The 22612-nt window shown below is 44.5% G+C and overlaps 1 protein-coding gene across 3 annotated transcripts in view; it reads left to right on the top strand.

The window, feature by feature from the left end:
• The window catches only part of grb7 (growth factor receptor bound protein 7), a 56877-nt gene extending 40262 nt beyond the window's left edge, over positions 1-16615 (top strand). For all 3 annotated transcript variants that reach the window (XM_002940372.5, XM_031894486.1, XM_004918677.4), the window contains 14 exons: positions 1831-2014; positions 4257-4389; positions 6997-7153; positions 7270-7391; positions 8967-9044; positions 9355-9492; positions 10710-10820; positions 11425-11523; positions 12994-13068; positions 14155-14271; positions 14387-14450; positions 14548-14635; positions 15049-15142; positions 15867-16615. In XM_002940372.5, coding sequence (XP_002940418.2) covers positions 1831-2014; positions 4257-4389; positions 6997-7153; positions 7270-7391; positions 8967-9044; positions 9355-9492; positions 10710-10820; positions 11425-11523; positions 12994-13068; positions 14155-14271; positions 14387-14450; positions 14548-14635; positions 15049-15142; positions 15867-16013 — 1607 coding nt within the window. In that variant the 3' untranslated portion in view covers positions 16014-16615. The remainder of the gene's footprint in view (positions 1-1830; positions 2015-4256; positions 4390-6996; positions 7154-7269; positions 7392-8966; positions 9045-9354; positions 9493-10709; positions 10821-11424; positions 11524-12993; positions 13069-14154; positions 14272-14386; positions 14451-14547; positions 14636-15048; positions 15143-15866) is intronic.
• Positions 16616-22612: the final 5997 nt, after the last annotated feature.

The following is a 22612-nucleotide window of genomic DNA, read 5'->3' as shown; positions in this document are numbered from 1 at the left end:
GTGCCCTCATTATAGATACCAATAATAGTGCCCTCACTATAGATACTCATAATAGTGCCCTCACTATAGATACCAGTAATAGTGCCCTCACTATAGATACCAGTAATAGTGCCCTCACTATAGATACCAGTAATAGTGCCCTCACTATAGATACCAGTAATAGTGCCCTCACTATAGAACCAGTAATAGTGCCCTCACTATAGATACCAGTAATAGTGCCCTCACTATAGAACCAGTAATAGTGCCCTCACTATAGATACCAGTAATAGTGCCCTCACTATAGATACCAATAATAGTGCCCTCATTATAGATACCAATAATAGTGCCCTCACTATAGATACTCATAATAGTGCCCTCACTATAGATACCAGTAATAGTGCCCTCACTATAGATACCAATAATAGTGCCCTCATTATAGATACCAGTAATAGTGCCCTCACTATAGATACCAGTAATAGTGCCCTCACTATAGATACCAGTAATAGTGCACTCACTATAGATACCAGTAATAGTGCCCTCACTATAGATACCAGTAATAGTGCACTCACTATAGATACCAGTAATAGTGCCCTCACTATAGATACCAGTAATAGTGCACTCACTATAGATACCAGTAATAGTGCACTCACTATAGATACCAATAATAGTGCCCTCACTATAGATACTCATAATAGTGCCCTCACTATAGATACCAGTAATAGTGCCCTCACTATAGATACCAGTAATAGTGCCCTCACTATAGATACCAGTAATAGTGCCCTCACTATAGATACCAATAATAGTGCCCTCACTATAAATACCAGTAATAGTGCCCTCACTATAGATACTCATAATAGTGCCCTCACTATAGATACCAGTAATAGTGCCCTCACTATAGATACCAGTAATAGTGCCCTCACTATAGATACCAGTAATAGTGCCCTCACTATAGATACCAGTAATAGTGCCCTCACTATAGATACTCATAATAGTGCCCTCACTATAGATACCAGTAATAGTGCCCTCACTATAGATACCAGTAATAGTGCCCTCACTATAGATACCAATAATAGTGCCCTCACTATAGATACTCATAATAGTGCCCTCACTATAGATACCAGTAATAGTGCCCTCACTATAGATACCAGTAATAGTGCCCTCACTATAGATACCAGTAATAGTGCCCTCACTATAGATACCAGTAATAGTGCCCTCACTATAGATACCAGTAATACTGCCCTCACTATAGATACCAGTAATAGTGCCCTCACTATAGATACCAGTAATAGTGCCCTCACTATAGATACCAGTAATAGTGCCCTCACTATAATATTTTTGGCTGTAGTTTTGGCATATTTGGTAGTTGTTATTTTGGCTGCTAAAGGACAGTGACTGCCCATTTGAAAACAGGAAAGAGGAAGACCATTTGAAAAGTTGCTAAGAACAGTCTATGCTGTAATATTAAAAGTTAACCTGAAGGTGAACCACCCCTTTAAAAGCAAACATCTTATTGGTTGCTATGGATTACTGCTACTGGGGCAAACCTAGTGGGGCTCAATTATAAACACTGGGCACATTTGCACATGGGCTATAACCCATAGCAACCAGAGATTAGTTTCTTTTCAACTGCAAGTTGAACTATGAAAACTATGATTGGTTTCCATGGGTTACTGCCCAGGTGCAAATTTGTCCACTGTTTATAAATGACCCCCAGAGTGCCTTTTATTACATGCAGGGCTTATTTTTTATGATTTGGGGATCTAAGGTTTGCAAATAAACACAAATGATTTCACTGTGTGTGATTTGCTATGGTTTATATGTGTGATGGCCATTTCCCTATTTCTCCCTTAGGGGATGACATGGATTTGGAGGCCTTAGAGAGCAATCACAGTCCTGCCCCAGACAATCTGTATGAGAGAGAAGGCTGTACGAGCCGATGCCCCACTGCACAACAAGGACACCCGGAGAAAGCCGAACTGCTCTCCCCTGATTTGAAGAGGTCGCAGCCATTGCTCATTCAGAGCCGTAAGTGGGGGTAAGTGGCAGTCTGCCGGCGGCTAGAGATTTCATATTAAATCAGGCATTTAGCTAACTGGGACTGGCAATCTGTGGGTTCTGGCAAATGCCAGGGGGGCTGTAAGATGCCACAGACAGTCACTATTTATTGGGCTGGGGGGCTGTTTGGGCCTCTGGGTACTGGGAATGCCAGGGGGGCTGTAAGGTGCCACAGACAGTCACTATTTATTGGGCTGGGGGGCTGTTTGGGCCTCTGAGTACTGGGAATGCCAGGGGGGCTGTAAGGTGCCACAGACAGTCACTATTTATTGGGCTGGGGGGGCTGTTTGTGCCTCTGGGTACTGGGAATGCCAGGGGGCTGTAAGGTGCCACAGACAGTCACTATTTATTGGGCTGGGGGGCTGTTTGTGCCTCTGGGTACTGGGAATGCCAGGGGGGCTGTAAGGTGCCACAGACAGTCACTATTTATTGGGCTGGGGGGGCTGTTTGTGCCTCTGGGTACTGGGAATGCCAGAGGGGCTGCTGTAAGGTGCCACAGACAGTCACTATTTATTGGGCTGGGGGGGGGGGGCTGTTTGTGCCTCTGGGTACTGGGAATGCCAGGGGGGCTGTAAGGTGCCACAGACAGTCACTATTTATTGGGCTGGGGGGCTGTTTGTGCCTCTGGGTACTGGGAATGCCAGAGGGGCTGCTGTAAGGTGCCACAGACAGTCACTATTTATTGGGCTGGGGGGGCTGTTTGTGCCTCTGGGTACTGGGAATGCCAGAGGGGCTGCTGTAAGGTGCCACAGACAGTCACTATTTATTGGGCTGGGGGGGGGGGGCTGTTTGTGCCTCTGGGTACTGGGAATGCCAGGGGGGCTGTAAGGTGCCACAGACAGTCACTATTTATTGGGCTGGGGGGCTGTTTGTGCCTCTGGGTACTGGGAATGCCAGGGGGGCTGTAAGGTGCCACAGACAGTCACTATTTATTGGGCTGGGGGGGGGGGGCTGTTTGTGCCTCTGGGTACTGGGAATGCCAGGGGGGCTGTAAGGTGCCACAGACAGTCACTATTTATTGGGCTGGGGGGGGGCTGTTTGTGCCTCTGGGTACTGGGAATGCCAGGGGGGCTGTAAGGTGCCACAGACAGTCACTATTTATTGGGCTGGGGGGGCTGTTTGTGCCTCTGGGTACTGGGAATGCCGGGGGGGCTGTAAGGTGCCACAGACAGTCACTATTTATTGGGCTGGGGGGGCTGTTTGTGCCTCTGGGTACTGGGAATGCCAGGGCCTATTTTATATCCCAGACCAGGCCTGGTCCCCAATAAACTTCAGCTTCTGCAGACACTAGGTTATCGGAAGGGCTGCCCGGGTAAAAACCTCCTGCCCAATTTCCCTAATTAGGAAAACCGGGCTGGACTCAGTAACATTGATGTGGCGATTGGCCAATTGCCGATCGCTGTGTCATGGACCCACCCCCGTGATGTCATGGCCCACCACATCCCCGCCCCCCATGACATCACCCCCGCCCCCTGCCTGGCTTTCTTACTCGGTAAAAGTGGCAACCCTAATAACTACAGAGATTCCCTTTGCCTTTATCACAGTCCTCCTATGGTTCTGGACCTTCGAATGTTTTGGATCAGCAGTACTTGTACTACTCTCCATGAATGTGCGCTTTGCCTTTGCAAAGAATTATGATGGAAATTGCAGTCATTGCTTATTGGCCAACAAGACCCCATCACCCTGTTATAATCTATTCGTTCTGCAGTCTGACCCATGGCCTGCCTTATAGGGGTTGTTCATTTTTTGTAGAGAGTAATATTCTAAGACAATTTGCAATTGGTCTTCATTCAGTATGATGTAGAAAGTGCTCTTCTGAGACTATTTGCAACTGTTCTTCAATTTTTATCATTTGCAGTTTATTTTTTAATTATTTTGCTTTTCGTTTGGCAGCTCTCCAGTTTGGAATTTCAGGAGCTATCTGGTTGCTAGGGTCCAATTTAACATAGCAACCAGGCAGTGATTTAAAAGACCGACAGGAATATAAATAGAGGAGGGTCTTAATAGAAAGATAAATAATAAAAAGTAACAATAACACTGGAGCATCACAGAGCAATAGATTTTGGCTGCCGGGGTCAGTGACCCCCATTTGAAAGCTGGAAAGAGTCAGAAGGGAAAGGCAAATAATTATAAAATATAACAAATAAAAAATGAAGACCAAACAAATTAAATGTTGCTCCCCATAACCAAGAGGTGTAACCGTATGTATTTATGTGTTGCAGGAGATTACGAGATGAGGAATCACGATCAGCATCACTCCCTGACATCCCAAACCCGTTCCCAGAGCTCTGCAATTCTTCCCCCATCCTAAATAACACCCCAAGTGGTCGCTCCCCAAAGGAAGGGGGTCCTCATGTAAGTCCTTCAGCTTAAAAATAAATTATAATTAAATCCATGTTTTATTAGAGGGAAGTGTTATGTATTCCCTATTTGTGATTTCATTTAGTCTGTTGATTCCACCTATACTTCTAGTAGTAAAAATCCCCATCTAGTGGTCAGATAGACAACACTACTCTCTATGCATCTCTGCAAGCAAACCGTTTGCCAGCTCCCATTCAAAAATCTACTACAGGTATGGGATCCTTTATCTGGAAAGCCGTGATTCAGAAAGATCCAAGTTATGGGAATCTGCCATCTTCCATAGACTCCATTGTAATTAATTAATTTCAAATTTTTAACCATATTTCTTTTTTCTTTGTAGTATTAAACAGTAACTTGTAATTGAACCCAATTACCTCTTATTGGGGGCAGAACAGCCCTATTGGGTTTATTTCATGGTTAAATGATTCCCTTTTCTCTGTAATAATAAAACAGTACCTGTACTTGATCCCAACTAAGATATAATTACCCCTTATTGGGGCAGAACAGCCCTATTGGGTTTATTTCATGGTTAAATGATTCCCTTTTCTCTGTAATAATAAAACCGTACCTGTACTTGATCCCAATTAAGATATAATTACCCCTTATTGGGGGCAGAACAGTCCTATTGGGTTTATTTCATGGTTAAATGATTCCCTTTTCTCTGTAATAATAAAACAGTACCTGTACTTGATCCCAATTAAGATATAATTACCCGTTATTGGGGGCAGAACAGCCCTATTGGGTTTATTTCATGGTTAAATGATTCCCTTTTCTCTGTAATAATAAAACAGTACCTGTACTTGATCCCAATTAAGATATAATAACCCCTTATTGGGGCAGAACAGTCCTATTGGGTTTATTTAATGGTTAAATGATTCCCTTTTCTCTGTAATAATAAAAAAGTACCTGTACTTGATCCCAACTAAGATATAATTACCCCTTATTGGGGCAGAACAGCCCTATTGGGTTTATTTAATGGTTAAATGATTCCCTTTTCTCTGTAATAATAAAACAGTACCTGTACTTGATCCCAACTAAGATATAATTACCCCTTATTGGGGGAGAACAGCCCTATTGGGTTTATTTCATGGTTAAATGATTCCCTTTTCTCTGTAATAATAAAACAGTACCTGTACTTGATCCCAACTAAGATATAATTACCCCTTATTGGGGGCAGAACAGCCCTATTGGGTTTATTTAATGGTTAAATGATTCCCTTTTCTCTGTAATAATAAAACAGTACCTGTACTTGATCCCAACTAAGATATAATTACCCCTTATTGGGTTTATTTAATGGTTAAATGATTCCCTTTTCTCTGTAATAATAAAACAGTACCTGTACTTGATCCCAACTAAGATATAATTACCCCTTATTGGGGGCAGAACAGCCCTATTGGGTTTATTTAATGGTTAAATGATTCCCTTTTCTCTGTAATAATAAAACAGTACCTGTACTTGATCCCAACTAAGATATAATTACCCCTTATTGGGGCAGAACAGCCCTATTGGGTTTATTTCATGGTTAAATGATTCCCTTTTCTCTGTAATAATAAAACAGTACCTGTACTTGATCCCAACTAAGATATAATTACCCCTTATTGGGGACAGAACAGCCCTATTGGGTTTATTTCATGTTTAAATGATGATTTGGTAGTCTCAAGGTATGGAGAGCCAAATTATGGAAAGATCCCTTATCCCGAAAATTCCAGGTCCCGAGCATTCTGGATAACCGGTCCCATACCTGTATACCTATAACTTTACCTACTGTATATGAATGAATGAATTTTTGCCAATGACATTGTATTAACTACTACTACTACATATTCACACCAGTCACCAATGCTCCCATCCAGTCTGCTCTGATGAAACATGTCCATAGGTCTCACCATGAGCTGCGTCAATAGGTGTAGGACTTGCGCCCAAAGAACAAATGACACAATCCTGACCCTGATAATTCTGACAGCAGTAGCACCCAGTTATTATAAACCTGCCAGTGGAATTGTACTCTTGTAAGGCTCATATTCATGCACGGCTGAACTATACTGAAATTGTGGGGAAAAAAATGCTGTTTTGCGGGTAAAAAACATAGTAAATGGTGAACTTTGCACTTGCGTTTGTGAATGACCCTTTGTAGCTTTAACCAGAGGAAGGCAAGCTGCACCCAACTGAAACAGAGGCAAGAAAAGCTCATCTCTGCTCTGCCCCATAGCAATCCAAGAACTCCCTGGATCAATCCTTTTAACATGGGATATGCAAGGGCAGATATTTTTGGCCAGTTTCCCCAATTTTCAACCAATGTAGCCTACATCTACACATGTGTAGGTCCAAACAGGTCTGTATAGGTATGTGTGTATACAGATATATTCACTGGGGTTTGTTTGAGGGGGTTGAACTTGATGGCCTTTTTTCAACCCAAATTAACTATATAACCTAAATGGCTGCACGCAGATGCCAATGGCAGTTATTGGTTATGGCCATTCTATTACCAACTAAATGGATGACTAGGCCACCCCCCTTCCATCCAGTGACTTGGTCAGTATTCCTATAGCTCCAGCTAAAGCCCCTTTTCTCTCTCTCTATGTCTCATCACTGCTTCCTCAGGTAGTAAAGGTGTACAGCGAAGATGGTACATGCCGATCCTTAGAAGTGACAGCTGGGGCTACTGCAAGACACGTGTGTGACATGTTGGTGGAGAGGGTGCACTGCCTGAGCGATGAGAGTTGGTCTCTAATGGAGCTGCATCCACATTTGGGGCTCGGTAAGGGGGGATTACAAATTTAATTGACACCTATTTTGTCTATATATATATATATATATATATATATATATATACTGTATATGAATGGCAGGACTCTTATTCTGCTTCCCATACAGAGCGCTGCCTTGAAGACCACGAGTCAGTGGTAGAAGTCCAGGCAATGTGGCCAGTGGGCGGAGACAGCAACTTTATCTTCCGTAAAAATTTTGCCAAGTACGAACTGTTCCGTGGTTCCCCTGTGAGTATGGAGAATGCCTGAATGCTGATATTATAAAAGGAAACACCTGGTCACCGTTATTGTTTCATTCTCAGGCAGGTTTTGCCAAGGGTTATGGCTAGGCCAGGGCGGGACTGGAACGTAAGCTAAATCTGGGCCTGTAAATGTAACCCCTTGAAACCAATCAATGTATAACTGCCCAGCAACTAGAGCAGTACTCAAGCACTTTAGCAATCTATATTAATCAATTTTTTTTCTAGATTTCAAGATATTGACAATTTTATACATTGCCAATATAATGAAATTGGAGCAACAGTACCACCTGCTGGTCAGCACTGCTTGTTTTGCTGCAGGGTTGCATCAGAATGTTCCTCTTCTGGCCAGCAGGTGGTGCTGCTGTTTCACTTTCTTTCAATTAACAGTAAAAATATCCTGAAATCTAAGAAAAAATAACATAAATTGTAAAAATGCTTATAAGGGCTTTGCATTCATTTGTTTCAAGGGGGTCTGATTCCTTTAAACTCCTGGAAAATAGGCCTGTTACTAGCCTACTAGTTGTATTTCCAGACTACACAAGGGAAGTTCTTGCGGAACAGAGATGCAGACATTGGGCAATCTTTTTTATCCACTTATACTGACTGCAAGAAGCATGTACCAATGCACCTAAAGGGGTGGTCCAACTTTTAATATGTTATAGGATTCTGTGCAACTTTTCAATTGGTCTTCATTATTTATTAGTTATAGTTTTTGAATTATTTACCTTCTTCTTTGCATTTTTTTAATGGGGGTCACTGACCCCAACAGCTAAAAAACAATTGCTCTGTGAGGCTACAGTTTTATTGTTATTGTTACTTTTTGTAACTTTCTTTTCTATTCAGTCCCTCTATTACTATACCAATGTCACCCAAACCATTCCCTGGTTGCTAAGGTAACTGGGGCCCTAGCAACCAAGTAGCTGCTGAAACTCCAAACTGGAGAGCTCCTGAACTAAAACTGAAATAACTACAAAAATACCAATGATAAAAAATGAAGACCAATTGCAAATTGTCTCAGAATATTACTCTCTACATCAGGGGTGGCCAGACTCGGTCCGGTCACGATCGACAGGGCCGACGCAGAATGCGGAAGTGCGGCGTGCGTACGTACGCATTCACGGAGCACTTCCGCATCCCCGGCTTGATCGCGGTCCACCAGGAATCCTTGTGGGATCGACTGGTGGTCCGTGATCGACGTATTGGCCACCCCTGCTCTATATCTTACAAAAAGTTAACTTTAAAGACCACACTTGAGATCGATCTAGACCTGATTGATTTCCCAGAAGAGCATAGGGCTTGGGAGCAGAGGTAATAATCCAACATTTCATTTCCTGGAGGAACTAGGCTTTGATGGAGTCCAACATAAGGTGGAGGAACACCAATAAAGCTCCATCTGTAGACCTGACGTGTCCATAGCGATGGACAACGAATGTTCCTACTTCGTGCCCATTTTTTTTTTCTAGTGTAGGTTTGAAAAGTTCAACTTTTTGACTTTGGTCGACAAACGTCTTGTTCATTTTTGTGCGTTTATTTAACCTTCCCCCTGTTGTTTCCCCCCCAGTATGCTTTGTTTCCCGAAGACATGGTGGGAGGGAATCTGGAGGCGCAGAAAGGTCTGACGCACTCGGAGCTGGTACAGGTAAGAATGTTTGGGTTCCGAGCGCTGCGTATGGAACATGTTGTCCCAGACGGGTCACGCGCGCTTGAATGTGGCATTTCCACCTCTCAGCTGAGACCTCAAAAGCCTGACACAGTGTCTAGCTCTGCTGGTGCTGAAAACCTGAGACGCACCGTACTGATTAGCGCCGTGGAATCTTCAGTCTAACAGTTTAGGGTTACAGAGCCTCATAGAGCGGAGCATTTGGCCAGCTGATTTACAAAGCCCCGGGCGTGCAACCATTCACATCCAAGTAACTGCCAAGGCCAAACTGATTATATTTCCCCCACAGAACTTCCTGAATTCGGGCAGCTGGCCAGAGATCCAGGGCTACTTGCATATGAAGGAAAGTAGCCGCAAGGTGTGGAAGCGCTTCTTCTTCTTCCTGCGGCGGTCGGGCCTGTATTACTCTACTAAAGGAACCTCCAAGGTGAGCCGGAAAGTGGGGGGATGTCAGGGCTGTTCAGCCGACTCCATCCCAGTTCCGTATACAGGTATGGGATCTGTTATCCAGAAACAGCTCATGCAGAAAGCTCGGAAATCTCCCATACTGTTTCCTATCCCAGATCCTTTTATGTTTCCCATTCTAAATTTCTGACTGATTCAGGGTCGGACTGGGCCGCCGGGACACCGGGAAATCCTGGTGGGCCCTTGCTCTAGTGGGCCCCGGCGGCCCAGACTCGACCCTTGCGGCGCTTCTCCCCTGACGTGTCAGATTTACGTGCTCGGGGGAGGAAGTCAGGTGGGGGGCCCTGTGAGGGGGGTTAGGTGGGCCCCTGCGGGGGGTGGGGTTAGGGGACACGCCCGGCTGGGGGCACCTACAGGGCCCCTGGGACGGGAGCCCCGGTTGGCCCTTCACCCCCCAGTCCGACCCTGTACATTGTACTTAAGGTGGCATAAATCCTAAAGGAGAACTATACCCCTGAACAATGTAGGTCTCTATAAAAATATATTGCATAAAGCAGCTTATATGTAAAGCCCTGCTTCATCTAAATAAACCATTTTCATAAAAATATACTTTTTAGTAGTATGTGCTATTGGGTAATCCCAAATAGAAAACTGCCATTTTAAGTACTAAGGGCCGCCCCCTGGGATCATAGGATTCACAGTGCACACAAACAAACCAAGGCACACATACATGCTAGGCCCCATCAGCCAATGAATGGACAGAGTTCTGCCTTTTACTCCCACACTACTTCCTGTTACAGTTAGAGCTGCATTATTTCCTGTCAGCTGATCTCTGAGGGAGCACACAGCCCAGCACAAAATGGCGGCTCAAGGGAAAGGATGTAAAAGGGCAATATTTACTGATATATATATATATATCAGTAAATACCACTTAATATGATATAAACAAGTATTCATTCTGGGATATAGTTTCCCATTAATGTGCTTGGCATTAACACAAGATCCTCTATACGTTAAACCTCACATTCTGGATAACAGATCCCATACCTGTACCCCATTACATCACCAAAAATAATGTCCTTTGTAGAAAGTTGTTTTACTTATACATACTTTATTAAAGGCTTACGTCTAGTAAGAGCTGATGAGCAGTGGATTCTGGGTCGGGGAGGGGGAGGGGCAATGTGTCCAATGTTGATAAGTGTGATTATGTTACAGCAAAACTACACTCTCCACTTACAGGATCCCAGGCATTTGCAGTATTTTGCCGATGTGAATGAGTCCAACCTTTACTGCCTGACCCAGGGCAAGAAGATGTATAGCGCCCCCACTGAGTTCGGCTTCTGTCTAAAGGTATCGGCAATGTACATGCTCTGTCTTTTTGCCATGGATTTTCTTACATTGTTCTGTAGGAGGCCCTGAGCCGTGACTTGGTCCTCCAAGGGATCTGTATAGGATAAGGAAGTGAATGTAAAATTGATGAGAGTTCTATTCTTATTTATTTTAATTCCAAGATATTAAGGCATAAAGTACTATCTATATGAATTATATTTGTCACAACAGTGACACCTACTGGTCAGTTTCCAACCATGATGTAGTCGAGGAAGTTGTCAGGAGAAAGAAAGAGGCCTGGTCTGATGTTCTTCTGATGTTCTGTCCCATCCTGACAACTTTCTTGACTGGATCATGGTCGGAAACTGACCAGCAGGTGGCGCTGTTGTGACAAAAGTCATTCATATTGACAATATTTCATCCCTTAATATCTTGGAACCTAAAAAAAAAGGAATGTAAATTGCAAAAGTGCTTAGAATAGCGCCATCATTCACTTATTTTAAAGGTTTACTTATCCTTTATGGACCCCCAGTCTGTTCAGTCCCCTATAGACTTCTTTGTATGACGTCAACAAGTCTATATGAAATTGCTGATCACTTAGATCTTAGTCTTTTTCTCCCCACAGCCCCTAAAGACGCGCAGCGGCACAAAAGGGCTAAAAATTCTGTGCACAGAGGATGAGCAGGCACGCACCTGTTGGCTCACCGCAATACGTCTATTTAAGGTAAGGAGTGTCAGAGATTGGCAACTATAATCCAGAACTTTATGGTTCAACTAACATATCCTTAACACTCTATATACATATTCATGCCATACAGTGCATGCTCCAACATATCTGATAGACTGCATTTATTGATAAATCCCATTCACTGCATGCACTAACCTGCCCCATACACTGTGTACACCAAGCCCATAAACTGCATAATGCTCCACTACTCCAATACACCAGCTTCCCCTGTACACTGTATGCACTAATGTACCATTCACCGTACGCACCAAATTACCCCTTTCATTGCATATATAAACAGATCCCATACATTCCAAGTGCCACCTTTAAATGCACATCCAATATACCAGTGCTATCCAACTGGCGGCCCCCTGCTTACCTAAGCTTTAAATGGTATCAGTACTGAGATTAACTGCCCCCCTGCATGGGGGCACACACAGGCAGCATAGGGCAGCCAGAGTATGGCACACACAGGCAGCTAAGGGCAGCCAGAGTATGGCACACACTGGCAGCTAAGGGCAGGAAGAGTATGGCACACACAGACAGCATAGGGCAGGGAGAGTATGGCACACACAGGCAGCTAAGGGCAGCCAGAGTATGGCACACACAGGCAGCTAAGGGCAGGCAGAGTATGGCACACACAGGCAGCATAGGGCAGGGAGAGTATGGCACATACAGGCAGCATATGACAGGCAGAGTATGGCACACACAGGCAGGGTAGGGCAGCCAGAGTATGGCACACACAGGCAGCTAAGGGCAGGCAGAGTATGGCACACACAGGCAGCATAGGGCAGGGAGAGTATGGCACATACAGGCAGCATAGGACAGGCAGAGTATGGCACACACAGGCAGCATAGGGCAGGCAGAATATGGCACACACAGGCAGCTAAGGGCAGGCAGAGTATGGCACACACAGGCAGCATAGGGCAGGGAGAGTATGGCACACACAGGCAGCATAGGACAGGCAGAGTATGGCACACACAGGCAGCATAGGGCAGGCAGAGTATGGCACACACAGGCAGCATAGGGCAGGGAGAGTATGGCACACACAGGCAGCATAGGACAGGCAGAGTATGGCACACACAGGCAGCATAGGGCAGGCAGAGTATGGCACACACAGGCAGCGTAGGGCAGGCAGAGTATGGCACACACAGGCAGGGTAGGGCAGGCAGAGTATGGCACACACAGGCAGGGTAGGGCAGGCAGAGTATGGCACACACAGGCAGCTAAGAGCAGGCAGAGTATGGCACACACAGGCAGCATAGGGCAGGCAGAGTATGGCACAAACAGGCAGCGTAGGGCAGGCACAGTATGGCACACACAGGCAGAGTATGGCACACACAGGCAGCTAACCGCAGGTCTGAATGCAGAAGGGACCTTGACTGTATTTTACTTGCAGTGTATAAGAGTTGCTGTTAAACAAGTGAATCTGGGCAAGTCATTGTATCCTATGCTTTCTCCCTACAGTATGGAGCCCAGCTGTACAAGAATTACCAGATATCTAAGCGCAACCCTCGGTCATGGGGTGAGCCACCCAAACAGGTAATCTCTCCTATCAAGGCTTTGGGGGTGATTAGTTGGGTGCCAAGGAGCCAGAAGGGATGCAGCTAGACACAGCAGCTACCTGGCAAAGTATGGGGCGCAGAGCTGCTCTAAGGGGTGTGGATGGTGCGGTGAAGCTGTGGGGGGCTCTACAGGGGTGCTATGATGTACAATACACATTAGTTCTCTTAGTAAGGCTTTTTTTGCTGTTGTCATGAGTGTGTATTAATCTAAATCTGGCTACATATCAGCTCATTCAGGCCTCAGTTGGGCAGTTTTTTTCTGTATAGGGTCCCAGCACAATCAATTAAATCCATATTCAGGTATGGGATCTGTTATCTGTTGCCAAGGGTACCGCAACCCTCGCAACCCGCATGTAGCCAAATACATCACAGCAAGTGCCACAATTTGCCTTTAAGCTAACTTTTAGTTATAGAACATCCCGCCCTGTGTTATAGAACATCCTATTCCTAGCAACTTCATTATTTATAGTTTTTAAATTATTTGCCGCCTTCTGCCTCTTTCGAGCTTTTAAACGGGGGTCACTGACCCCGGCAGCCAAAAACGATTGCTCTGTGAGGCTCCAATTTTATTATTATTGTTACTTTTTATTACTTCTCTTTCTATGCAGGCCCTCTACTCTTCATATTTCTATCGCTCATTTAAACCACTGCCTGGTTGCTAGGGTAAATAAGACCATAGCAGCCAGATAGCTGCTAAAATTCCAAGCTGGAGAGTTGCTGAATATACAGCTTTTAATTATTCGAAACCACAAATAATAACAAAAATGAAGACCAATTGCAAATTGTAACAGTTAATATAAAGGTGAACAACCCCTTTAAAAAATACTTGGACTGATCAATCAACTGGCTTTTAATTTTGGTGTTGCTTGTCCTTTAAACTACAAAGCAGGACTAATTTGTACAGAATAGAGATGAAAAGAAATAGCAAATTAAGGAGCAAGGAATCGGCAGAAAAGCAGTAGAAGGAAACAGGTTTAGGGGGGAGAGGAAGAGGGACCCCAGCATTGCTCTGGCACAGGGAATCGGAGAAACCAATGTGACCCAGTGTTTGTGCTCCTTGCAGCGCAGCGCGTCCGACAGCACCTTGGTCCCCATGGACTTCTCAGGCTGCACGGGGAGAGTAATAGAGAACCCTCTGGAGGCACTGTCTGTGGCTTTGGAAGAGGCTCAGTCCTGGAGGGTGAGTAACTTGTATGACTGCAACATTGCCCCTAGTTATCCTTCTGTTATTATTGCCATTTATATGGCAATTTGGACTGGTTTTTAATCTGAAATTATTGAATGTTTCCATATAGAAGAAAACAACTCACCGTTACAGCCTTCCCACCCCATGTCAGGCCACCCCACCCAACAGTGCAGGTAGGTCTTCAAACCACTGAAGCTCCACTGGGTGATGGTCCCCATGCCTCTGAAAGTTTGCCAAGATTAACAAGTAACCAATTTTCTAACATTTTAGCAATTCACAAATCTCAAGCCTGGTACCATGGGCGCCTGTCAAGAGATGAGACTCAGCGGCTAATCATGCAGCAAGGGATGGTGGATGGGTGAGTGGCTGCCAAGTCAAAGTCATATCTGTTCTTTTAAAGTACCCAGAGGTTGTGTTGGGAAAAGCTAGACATCATAAACATTGAGAAGGTCACACAGCCAAGGGGAACTTAACATTTATTTCTTGGGTGTGTGGGCAGCGTCAGACTGGGCCTCTTGGGCACACAAGAGAACTTGACTGTGGGGCTCACTGTCACAACTAGTGGGAGTAAAACCTGCTAAACCATTTAGTTAGAACTAAGTGGAATTACTCTACAGAGGTTCCCTGGTACCCCAGCAGGCGAGTCTGACTCCCGCGTATGGGCCGAGCTGCTAAATGTAAGAGATGAAGCTATTGGCACAGTTCCAGGCAGAAAAGTGTATTTTTATTTTCATTTCTATTTCATCCTTGCCATGTCCTTGCTTCCTGCAGAGTTTTCCTGGTACGGGAAAGTACGAGAAACGCCAAAGGCTTCGTCTTGTCTTTGTGCCACTTGCAGAAGATCAAACACTACCTAATCTTACCGGTACGTGCCAGTCAGAAACCAATATGGCAGAACAGATCCCTAACATTGCCCAAAGCAAATTTTTTGGATGATTTATTCTACTTCTCATATGGAACAGATTTACATTGCTAAACTTCATTGATGCCGCCTCTAGTCGCTGGGCTCTCTCTTCTGTGAATGTTCCTGACATAGCGACATTTTATTCTTGCCAAACAGCCCGTCCATCTCCCTCTTACAACAGGATGGCCTGCAATAATGGCCGACTTTCTTTCTTATTGCTTGTTGCTCTATTCCTTTGTTCCTGCAATCCCATTCCAAAGTTTCACAACCTGTCTGGTTCTAGTGATAATTTGCATCCATGGTCTAACAAAGGTGTTCCAATGAATTTATGCATGTTACAATTGACCCTCTTACACAGTGATCCCCAACCAGTGGCCCAGGAGCAACATGTTGCTCCCCACCCCCTTTGATGTTGCTCTCAGTGGCCCATTTTTGGCTTGGAGACAAGTTTTGGAAGCCCAGAGACACAGTTTTACCCCAAGCAGAGCCTCCTGCAGGCCAGTAGGCCACATGGGGCCTACCAAATAGCCAAGCACAGCCCTTATTTGGCCCCCAAAGAACTTTTCATGCTTGTGTGGCTCCCCAACACCTGAGTGTGAGTTATGAGTAAAAAAGGTTAGGGATCCCTGCTCAGCATTTTTTGTTATTCCACATTTTAATGCTTTATTTGTTGCCTTGATTTCAGTGTGAGGAAGAAGGCAGGCCTTACTATTCAATGGATGACGGAGAGACCAAATTCCTTGATCTTATCCAACTGGTTGAGTTCCATCAGATCAACAGAGGAATCCTGCCTTGCACTCTGAAACACTACTGTACAAACGTGGCACTGTGACAGGGGCCTTGGCTGGGGTCTCTGAAAGAAGACCACTGGGAAGCCATAGAATGGGATGACTGTTCCACTTTTACTGGTATCACTCAGATACAGTGTAGTATTGTGGATGGTTTGGTCCAACAGGGGGCTAGTAGCTGCATGCCCAGCATTAAGGCAAGTGATACAAAAACGATAGCTACCGAGGACTGAGGTATGAGAAGAAACTCAATAAGCTACATTTTTTAAAATCTATGCTGGTGCAAAAGCTTCACGTGACTGTCATGGCAGTCAATAAGACAATTTGGTTCCAAAGAAAGACTCACTTTCCCTTTTCTGTGGACGCCCACGAACAGATGAAGAACGCTGGGTAAATGCCATGGTAAGTGGTGCGTCTGTTGCTGAGAGCACTGTACTGTAAATATCAACACGGCCAGTCGATGGTCAGATGTTTTATATGGTAAATCCTAACTATATATATATTTTTGACATCTATTTTTGCTTATTTTTGTACAAAAACACTCTAACCTCATTCTGCTTATGAAGAGAACATTTTATTTATATCTACCCAGACGTGACACGTAATAAAAAAAAAAAAAAAGAGAGGAAAAGCTGCACTACCCAAACGTTTGTGGCTGCTGTGTTGTTGCTGTGCATTCTGGGATTTTCATGGCCTGTTCCTCCTCATTGGCATACATTTTAGCACCAGTTTTGCACTGTACAGAGGCGCAGAAGAAATAATGTATGAAAAACCATTGACTTCATTCACAGAACAATCCACCTGATTCCACTTGTAGGTGTTGGGGGCCCTAGCCATTAACTCATTTGCCATTATTTATCCAATTCCTACCCAAAATCTCATAACTGTCCAATAGTAAAGTACACACAGATGTACAGCTGTACACAAGGCCTCCATCAGAAACTTTGGGGCCCCCATACAAGTGATTTATATAGGGGTCCCAATTATTAACACAAGCACCAAGTACCACATTTTTGGCCCATGTGTGTGCATTATAACCAGCTGATGTAACTCTATTATAAGCAGTTCATATAAAGAGTTCCATTGATTAATGCACTAATTAGAGGTCAGTTCATTGGTGGTCAGTGGAGTTTGCCCTAAGTTTAACCCCTTCCTACCTACCTGCCCATAGAGGACTATAGAAATACCTTGGAGGGTCACATTCAGCCCACGGGCTGATAAGTTAGATGTGGCTCAGGAACAACATATTCCTTACCAACGGCTTGGATGTTGCTCCCAGTGGCCCCAAAGCAGGTGCTTATTTCTTATTTTCTGACTTGGAGACAAGTTTTGGAGGCATAAAGATCATGTGTACTGGCAAACAGAGCCTCCCGTAGGCTGCCAGTCCACATTGGGCTACTAAATAGCCAATCACAGCCCTTATTGGTCACCCCTGACCGAACATTTTTTATTTTTGCATTGCTCCCCACCTCACTGGTAAAGTTTGGGGGCCCCTGTATAATAGCATGCTTTGAAGTCAAAAAAGTTACATTTTCCAAACCTGATTCTTACTGAAAGGAAAACTATACCCCCAGAATGAATACTTAACCAACAGATAGTTTTTATTATGTTAAGGGACCTAAAGAATCTTACCAAACTGGAATATATCTATCAGTAAATATTGCCCTTTTCCATCCTTTCCCTTGAGCCGCCATTTTGTGCTGGGCTGTGTGCTCCCTCAGAGATCAGCTGACAGGAAGTAATGCAGCTCTAACTGTAACAGGAAGTAGTGTGGGAGTAAAAGACAGAACTCTGTCCATTCATTGGCTGATGGGGCCTAACATGTATGTGTGCCTTGGTTTGTTTGTGTGCACTGTGACTCCTATGATCCCAGGGGGCTGGTATTACAAATTTACCACCAATGAACTTGCTGGTAAATGTGCAATATCCTTAATTTTAGCCCTTGACCCTCCCCAATCTTACCTTTTGCTCTGTATAATGAAAGAAACAAAACCTACGACCATACGGCACTTAAACAAGGCTCATAACCTGGAGTATCAAAGGAGAAAAGTAAACATAAGTTCAAGCAACTTTGCAATATACATCAATTAAACAATATGCAGCCTTTTCATGATGTTTAATGTAATAATCTGGTTTGGAACAGTTCCCTAAGCCCCGCCCCCTGTTCTCTAAGCCCCGCCCCTGTTCCCTAAGCCCCGCCCTGTTCCCTAAGCCCCGCCCCCTGTTCCCGTGCTGATCTGGCTGACTACTTTGTGACTCAAATAAACTGTAACAGTAGCGCCTGTCCCTCAGCCTGCCTCCTCCCAATCCCACAATTCCCTGCTGCACACGTGATGTCAATAAGGGAAGGAACATCCCAGTGCAATGCATTGTGGGTTATGTAGTTCCTGCATGCTGTCTGTAAGCTGGGGGGAAGTTGTTACAATGTGTAACATCAGTGTTTTAGTCCCTCCTCCCCTGCCAGGATTACAAATGATGCAGAAAGAGAAGAACAGTTTTGCAGCTGGATTTCAGCATATAAAAATGGTATTTATTCCTACTGTTTGAAGGAACAGATTACAGGGATAGGGATATTAGGGGTGTCTGTGCTGTGTGGGGCTCTTTAACCAACTTTGGTTCGGAAGCCAGAGTTCCCCTTTAAAAGGAAGGATGCTGTACTACATATGGAATCTATTCCTACAGGTAAATACTCAAATCAAAACCCCTGAAAAGAGAGTCGCCAGTTAGGGTTTCAGTAAGAAGGGCCGGCTGATAGGCTGAGTGGCGGCTGCAGGATATACCCTACGTGTATGTACAGAGTGAGACTGTATAGACACCTGATTAGGAAGTTCTGGGAATTACGCCTGCCCTGAGTAAGCAGGATAATGACAGTCGGGCTTATTATAGATACAAAGGGAGCCGGTAACCAGACACACAGGGGTACGGCCTACATATGTGTATGGTTACAGTGTGATCTATAAAGCAATTCTCATGTTTAATAACTGAAAGTCTTCATTGAAATGGATTATTTCTTTCATATAATGAATTGTCCCTTCCCTGTATTTACTGTATGGGCAGCAAACTCTCCCACGGGCCCCACACAGAGTAGTAAGTCTAAATACAGATACATCAGGCAACTATGTGACTGCGGGGGGGGGGGCCAGGAGGTACGCAGGGCCTAGTATGGCCGCTTCAGTATATATATATATATATATATATATATATATGAAAAATGCCTTATTCCCAAAGTTGAAATGGCCCTAAAATGATGCCGTGGGGCCTAGTAACGCCACTTTCGTGTTCTACTGTTTATTCCATTAAAGGGTGGAGTAAAGGGAGAGGAAATTTCTAGGCATCTTTTCAATTGGTCTTTTGAAATATCCTGTGGAACTGGGCAAGGAGAAGGATGATAATTACAGTATAAAATGATGCCGTGGGGCCTAGTAATGCCAAATCACTCCCTGGTTGCTAAGGTAAATTAGACCCTAGCAACTAGATAGCTGCTGAAACGCCAAACTGGAGAGGAATAGTTTAAAAACTCCACTATCCTGTGGAACTGGGCAAGGAGAAGGATGATAATTACAGTATAAAATGATGCCGTGGGGCCTAGTAACGCCAAATCACTCCCTTGGTTGCTAAGGTAAATTAGACCCTAGCAACAAGATAGCTGCTGAAACGCCAAACTGGAGAGGAATAGTTTAATAACTCCACTATCCTGTGGAACTGGGCAAGGAGAAGGATGATAATTACAGTATAATATGGTGCTGTTGGGCCTAGTAACGCCAAATCACTCCCTGGTTGCTAAGGTAAATTAGACCCTAGCAACTCGATAGCTGCTGAAACGCCAAACTGGAGAGGAATAGTTTAAGAACTCCACTATCCTGTGGTACTGGGCAAGGAGAAGGATGATAATTACAGTATAAAATGATGCCGTGGGGCCTAGTAACACCAAATCACTCCATGGTTGCTAAGGTAAATTAGACCCTAGCAACTAGATAGCTGCTGAAACGCCAAACTGGAGAGGAATAGTTTACAAACTCCACTATCCTGTGGTACTGGGCAAGGAGAAGGATGATAATTACAGTATAATATGGTGCCGTGGGGCCTAGTAACGGCACTTTTCTGTTCTACTGTTTCTTCTAACTCTTTGCAGCTTTCAACTGGGGGGTCACTGACCCCAGCAGTCACAAAAAGATTGCTCTGTAAGGCTACAGTTTTATTGTTATTGTTACTTTTTATAACTTATTTTTCTATTCAGGTCTCTCCTATTCATATACCAGATTCCTGTTCAAATCACTCCCTGGTTGCTAAGGTAATTTAGACCCTAGCAACTCGATAGCTGCTGAAATGCCAAACTGGAAGGAATAGTTTAAAAACTCCACTATTCAGTGAAACTGGGCAAGGAGAAGGATGATAATTACAGTATAATATGGATATTAAGCCGCTGCTCCGCTTCACTTTCTTTGCACGAATGACGGGAACCATGGAAGGCGGCCAGACCCCAGGCAAGCAGGTCCCAAGGCATCGCCGGCCAGTAAACAACATGGAGTATATTCCGTTGCCTTGTACTTAGCGTGGGTAGGGAACAACGGGAGACCCACAAACACAAGGAAGTCATTTATTAAAGGGGTTGTTATAGAATGAAGAATTCTAAGCAACTTTTCAATTGGTCTTTTTTTATTTGTTATAGTTTTTAAAAACTATTTTTAAATGGGGGGGTCACTGACCCCAGCAGCTTAAAATCAATTGCTCTGTGAGGCTCCAGTTTTATTGTTATTATTACTTTTTGTAACTTTCTTTTCTATTCAGGCCCTCATTCAAACCACTCCCTGGTTGCTAAGGTAAGTTGGACCCTAGCAACCAAATAGCTGTTGAAACTCCAAACTGGAGAGCTCCTGAACTGAAAATGTAAAAAAAATACAAATAATAAAAAATGAAGACCAATTGCAAATTGTCTCCACACTGTACTGAGCAGCCAATAAAGGGTCTCTTCTAGTAACAAGGGGAAAAGTGCAATTCGCTATGATTTTTTGGACCCATGATGCAGCATTTTCCCCTAGAAGTCTGTGTGCAGAGCATCCCCTGCCCTTATGTTATACTGAGGATAAAGGACAAGTAGAAACCTTTCATAAAAATATTTATATTTCCACCCTTTCCGTATAGCCGCCATAGAGAGCGTGAAAGTACCACCGTGCCGGCACTGCAGGCTTTATGGTAAGATGTGGCCCAGTGAAACCCAACGAGACAGGCACATAAAGGGTTACATGACACTTCCCTTTATATTTAACCTTTTAAATGAGTTTCCATTATTATTATCTCAATGGGCCCCTATATTATTGTTTTCACTTCTCGTGGGAGTAACAAGATGTCACCGACTCACTTGGCACAATATTCCTTACGTCTGTCAATATCTTTTCTATGGTTTTATAATCTCCTTATTAAAAGCCAACTGGGGAGTGTTAACGGATATAACTGGGGGCAAGTGGTTGGTTATGGAATATCCCAGGCATCATAGCAGCAAAGGGAGCAACTGAGCTTGTAAGGCACTGTAACACTGTAGGGTTCCGGGGGGGCCACATTGGCACCTTTATACGGACTTTGGGTGCTGCGGTGTTTCATTTGCCTCAGGCCTCTGCACGCCATTTAAGAATGAAAAAGTTGACATTTTCAGCCATGTATAAATCTTTTCTGATTTTTGATTTGGCGCTTGGTGCAGGGAGCAGCTTTCCCCAGGGCTCAAACAGGGCTGTATTTAGCGCCAATGGCACCCAATGGGCACCGGCCTAACTGCACCCCTACCATCCAGAAGTGATGTTATATGCAGTGTCGCACTGGCCCAGCAGGATCCCAGGAAAACTCCCGGTGGGCCCAGGTGTCAGTGGGCCCTCCTGCTCCTGACCATTTGGCCGGTTTCATGGTCATTCCCTATTTCTGAATGGGAAGAAAGAGGAGAAATAGATGGAAGAATAGATGCTAGCATGTAAATAAAAGAGACTGGGAGAATAAAGAGGTTGGGTGGGGAAAGGAGGAAATATAGTTTGGAGAGCGGGCCTATGGGCTAAGGTTTTCTAGTGGGCCCCTGGGGTCCCAGTCCGACACTGGTTACATCACTCTGTCTACGCATGACATCACATGTGCCCATGATCACCGTGGGAACCCTCAACCCCCCTTCCCTCAGCTCCGCCGCCGGAATTGCCCAGGAAATATCCGACAGCAGCTGGGGAGGGTTTTCATTTAAAAAATAAAAAATTGTCAATGATATAGGCACCCGTGGGCCCTACTGAGGCTGCTGCCCTAGGTACAAGCCCTTGGGTGCCCATATATATATATATATATACTGCTCTGGGGTCAAGTGCTGGGTAAGTGCCACTTGCACCCTGGGGAACAAAAAACCACCCCCATATCATTCTCTTGTACTAAACTGTGGCCAGGGCTTGTATATAACATGCCCAGTGTGGGACTGGCTCACAGGGATACCAGGAAAATTCCCAGGTGTTAGTGGGCCCTCCTGCTTGTAGCCATTTGGCCTAATTCATGGTCATTACTTATTTTTCTATGGGAACAAAGCAACTAAATAAATAGAAGAACAGAGAGTGGGCCCATGGTCTAAGGTTTTCTGGTGGGCCCCTGGTGTCCCAGTCCGACACTAAACATGCCAACTATG

Source organism: Xenopus tropicalis, chromosome 10 (genome assembly GCF_000004195.4).
Source record: "Xenopus tropicalis strain Nigerian chromosome 10, UCB_Xtro_10.0, whole genome shotgun sequence".
NCBI lineage: Eukaryota > Metazoa > Chordata > Amphibia > Anura > Pipidae > Xenopus > Xenopus tropicalis.
Note: the sequence above shows the minus strand (reverse complement) of the source record. Positions and strands in the feature narration are given on the sequence as shown.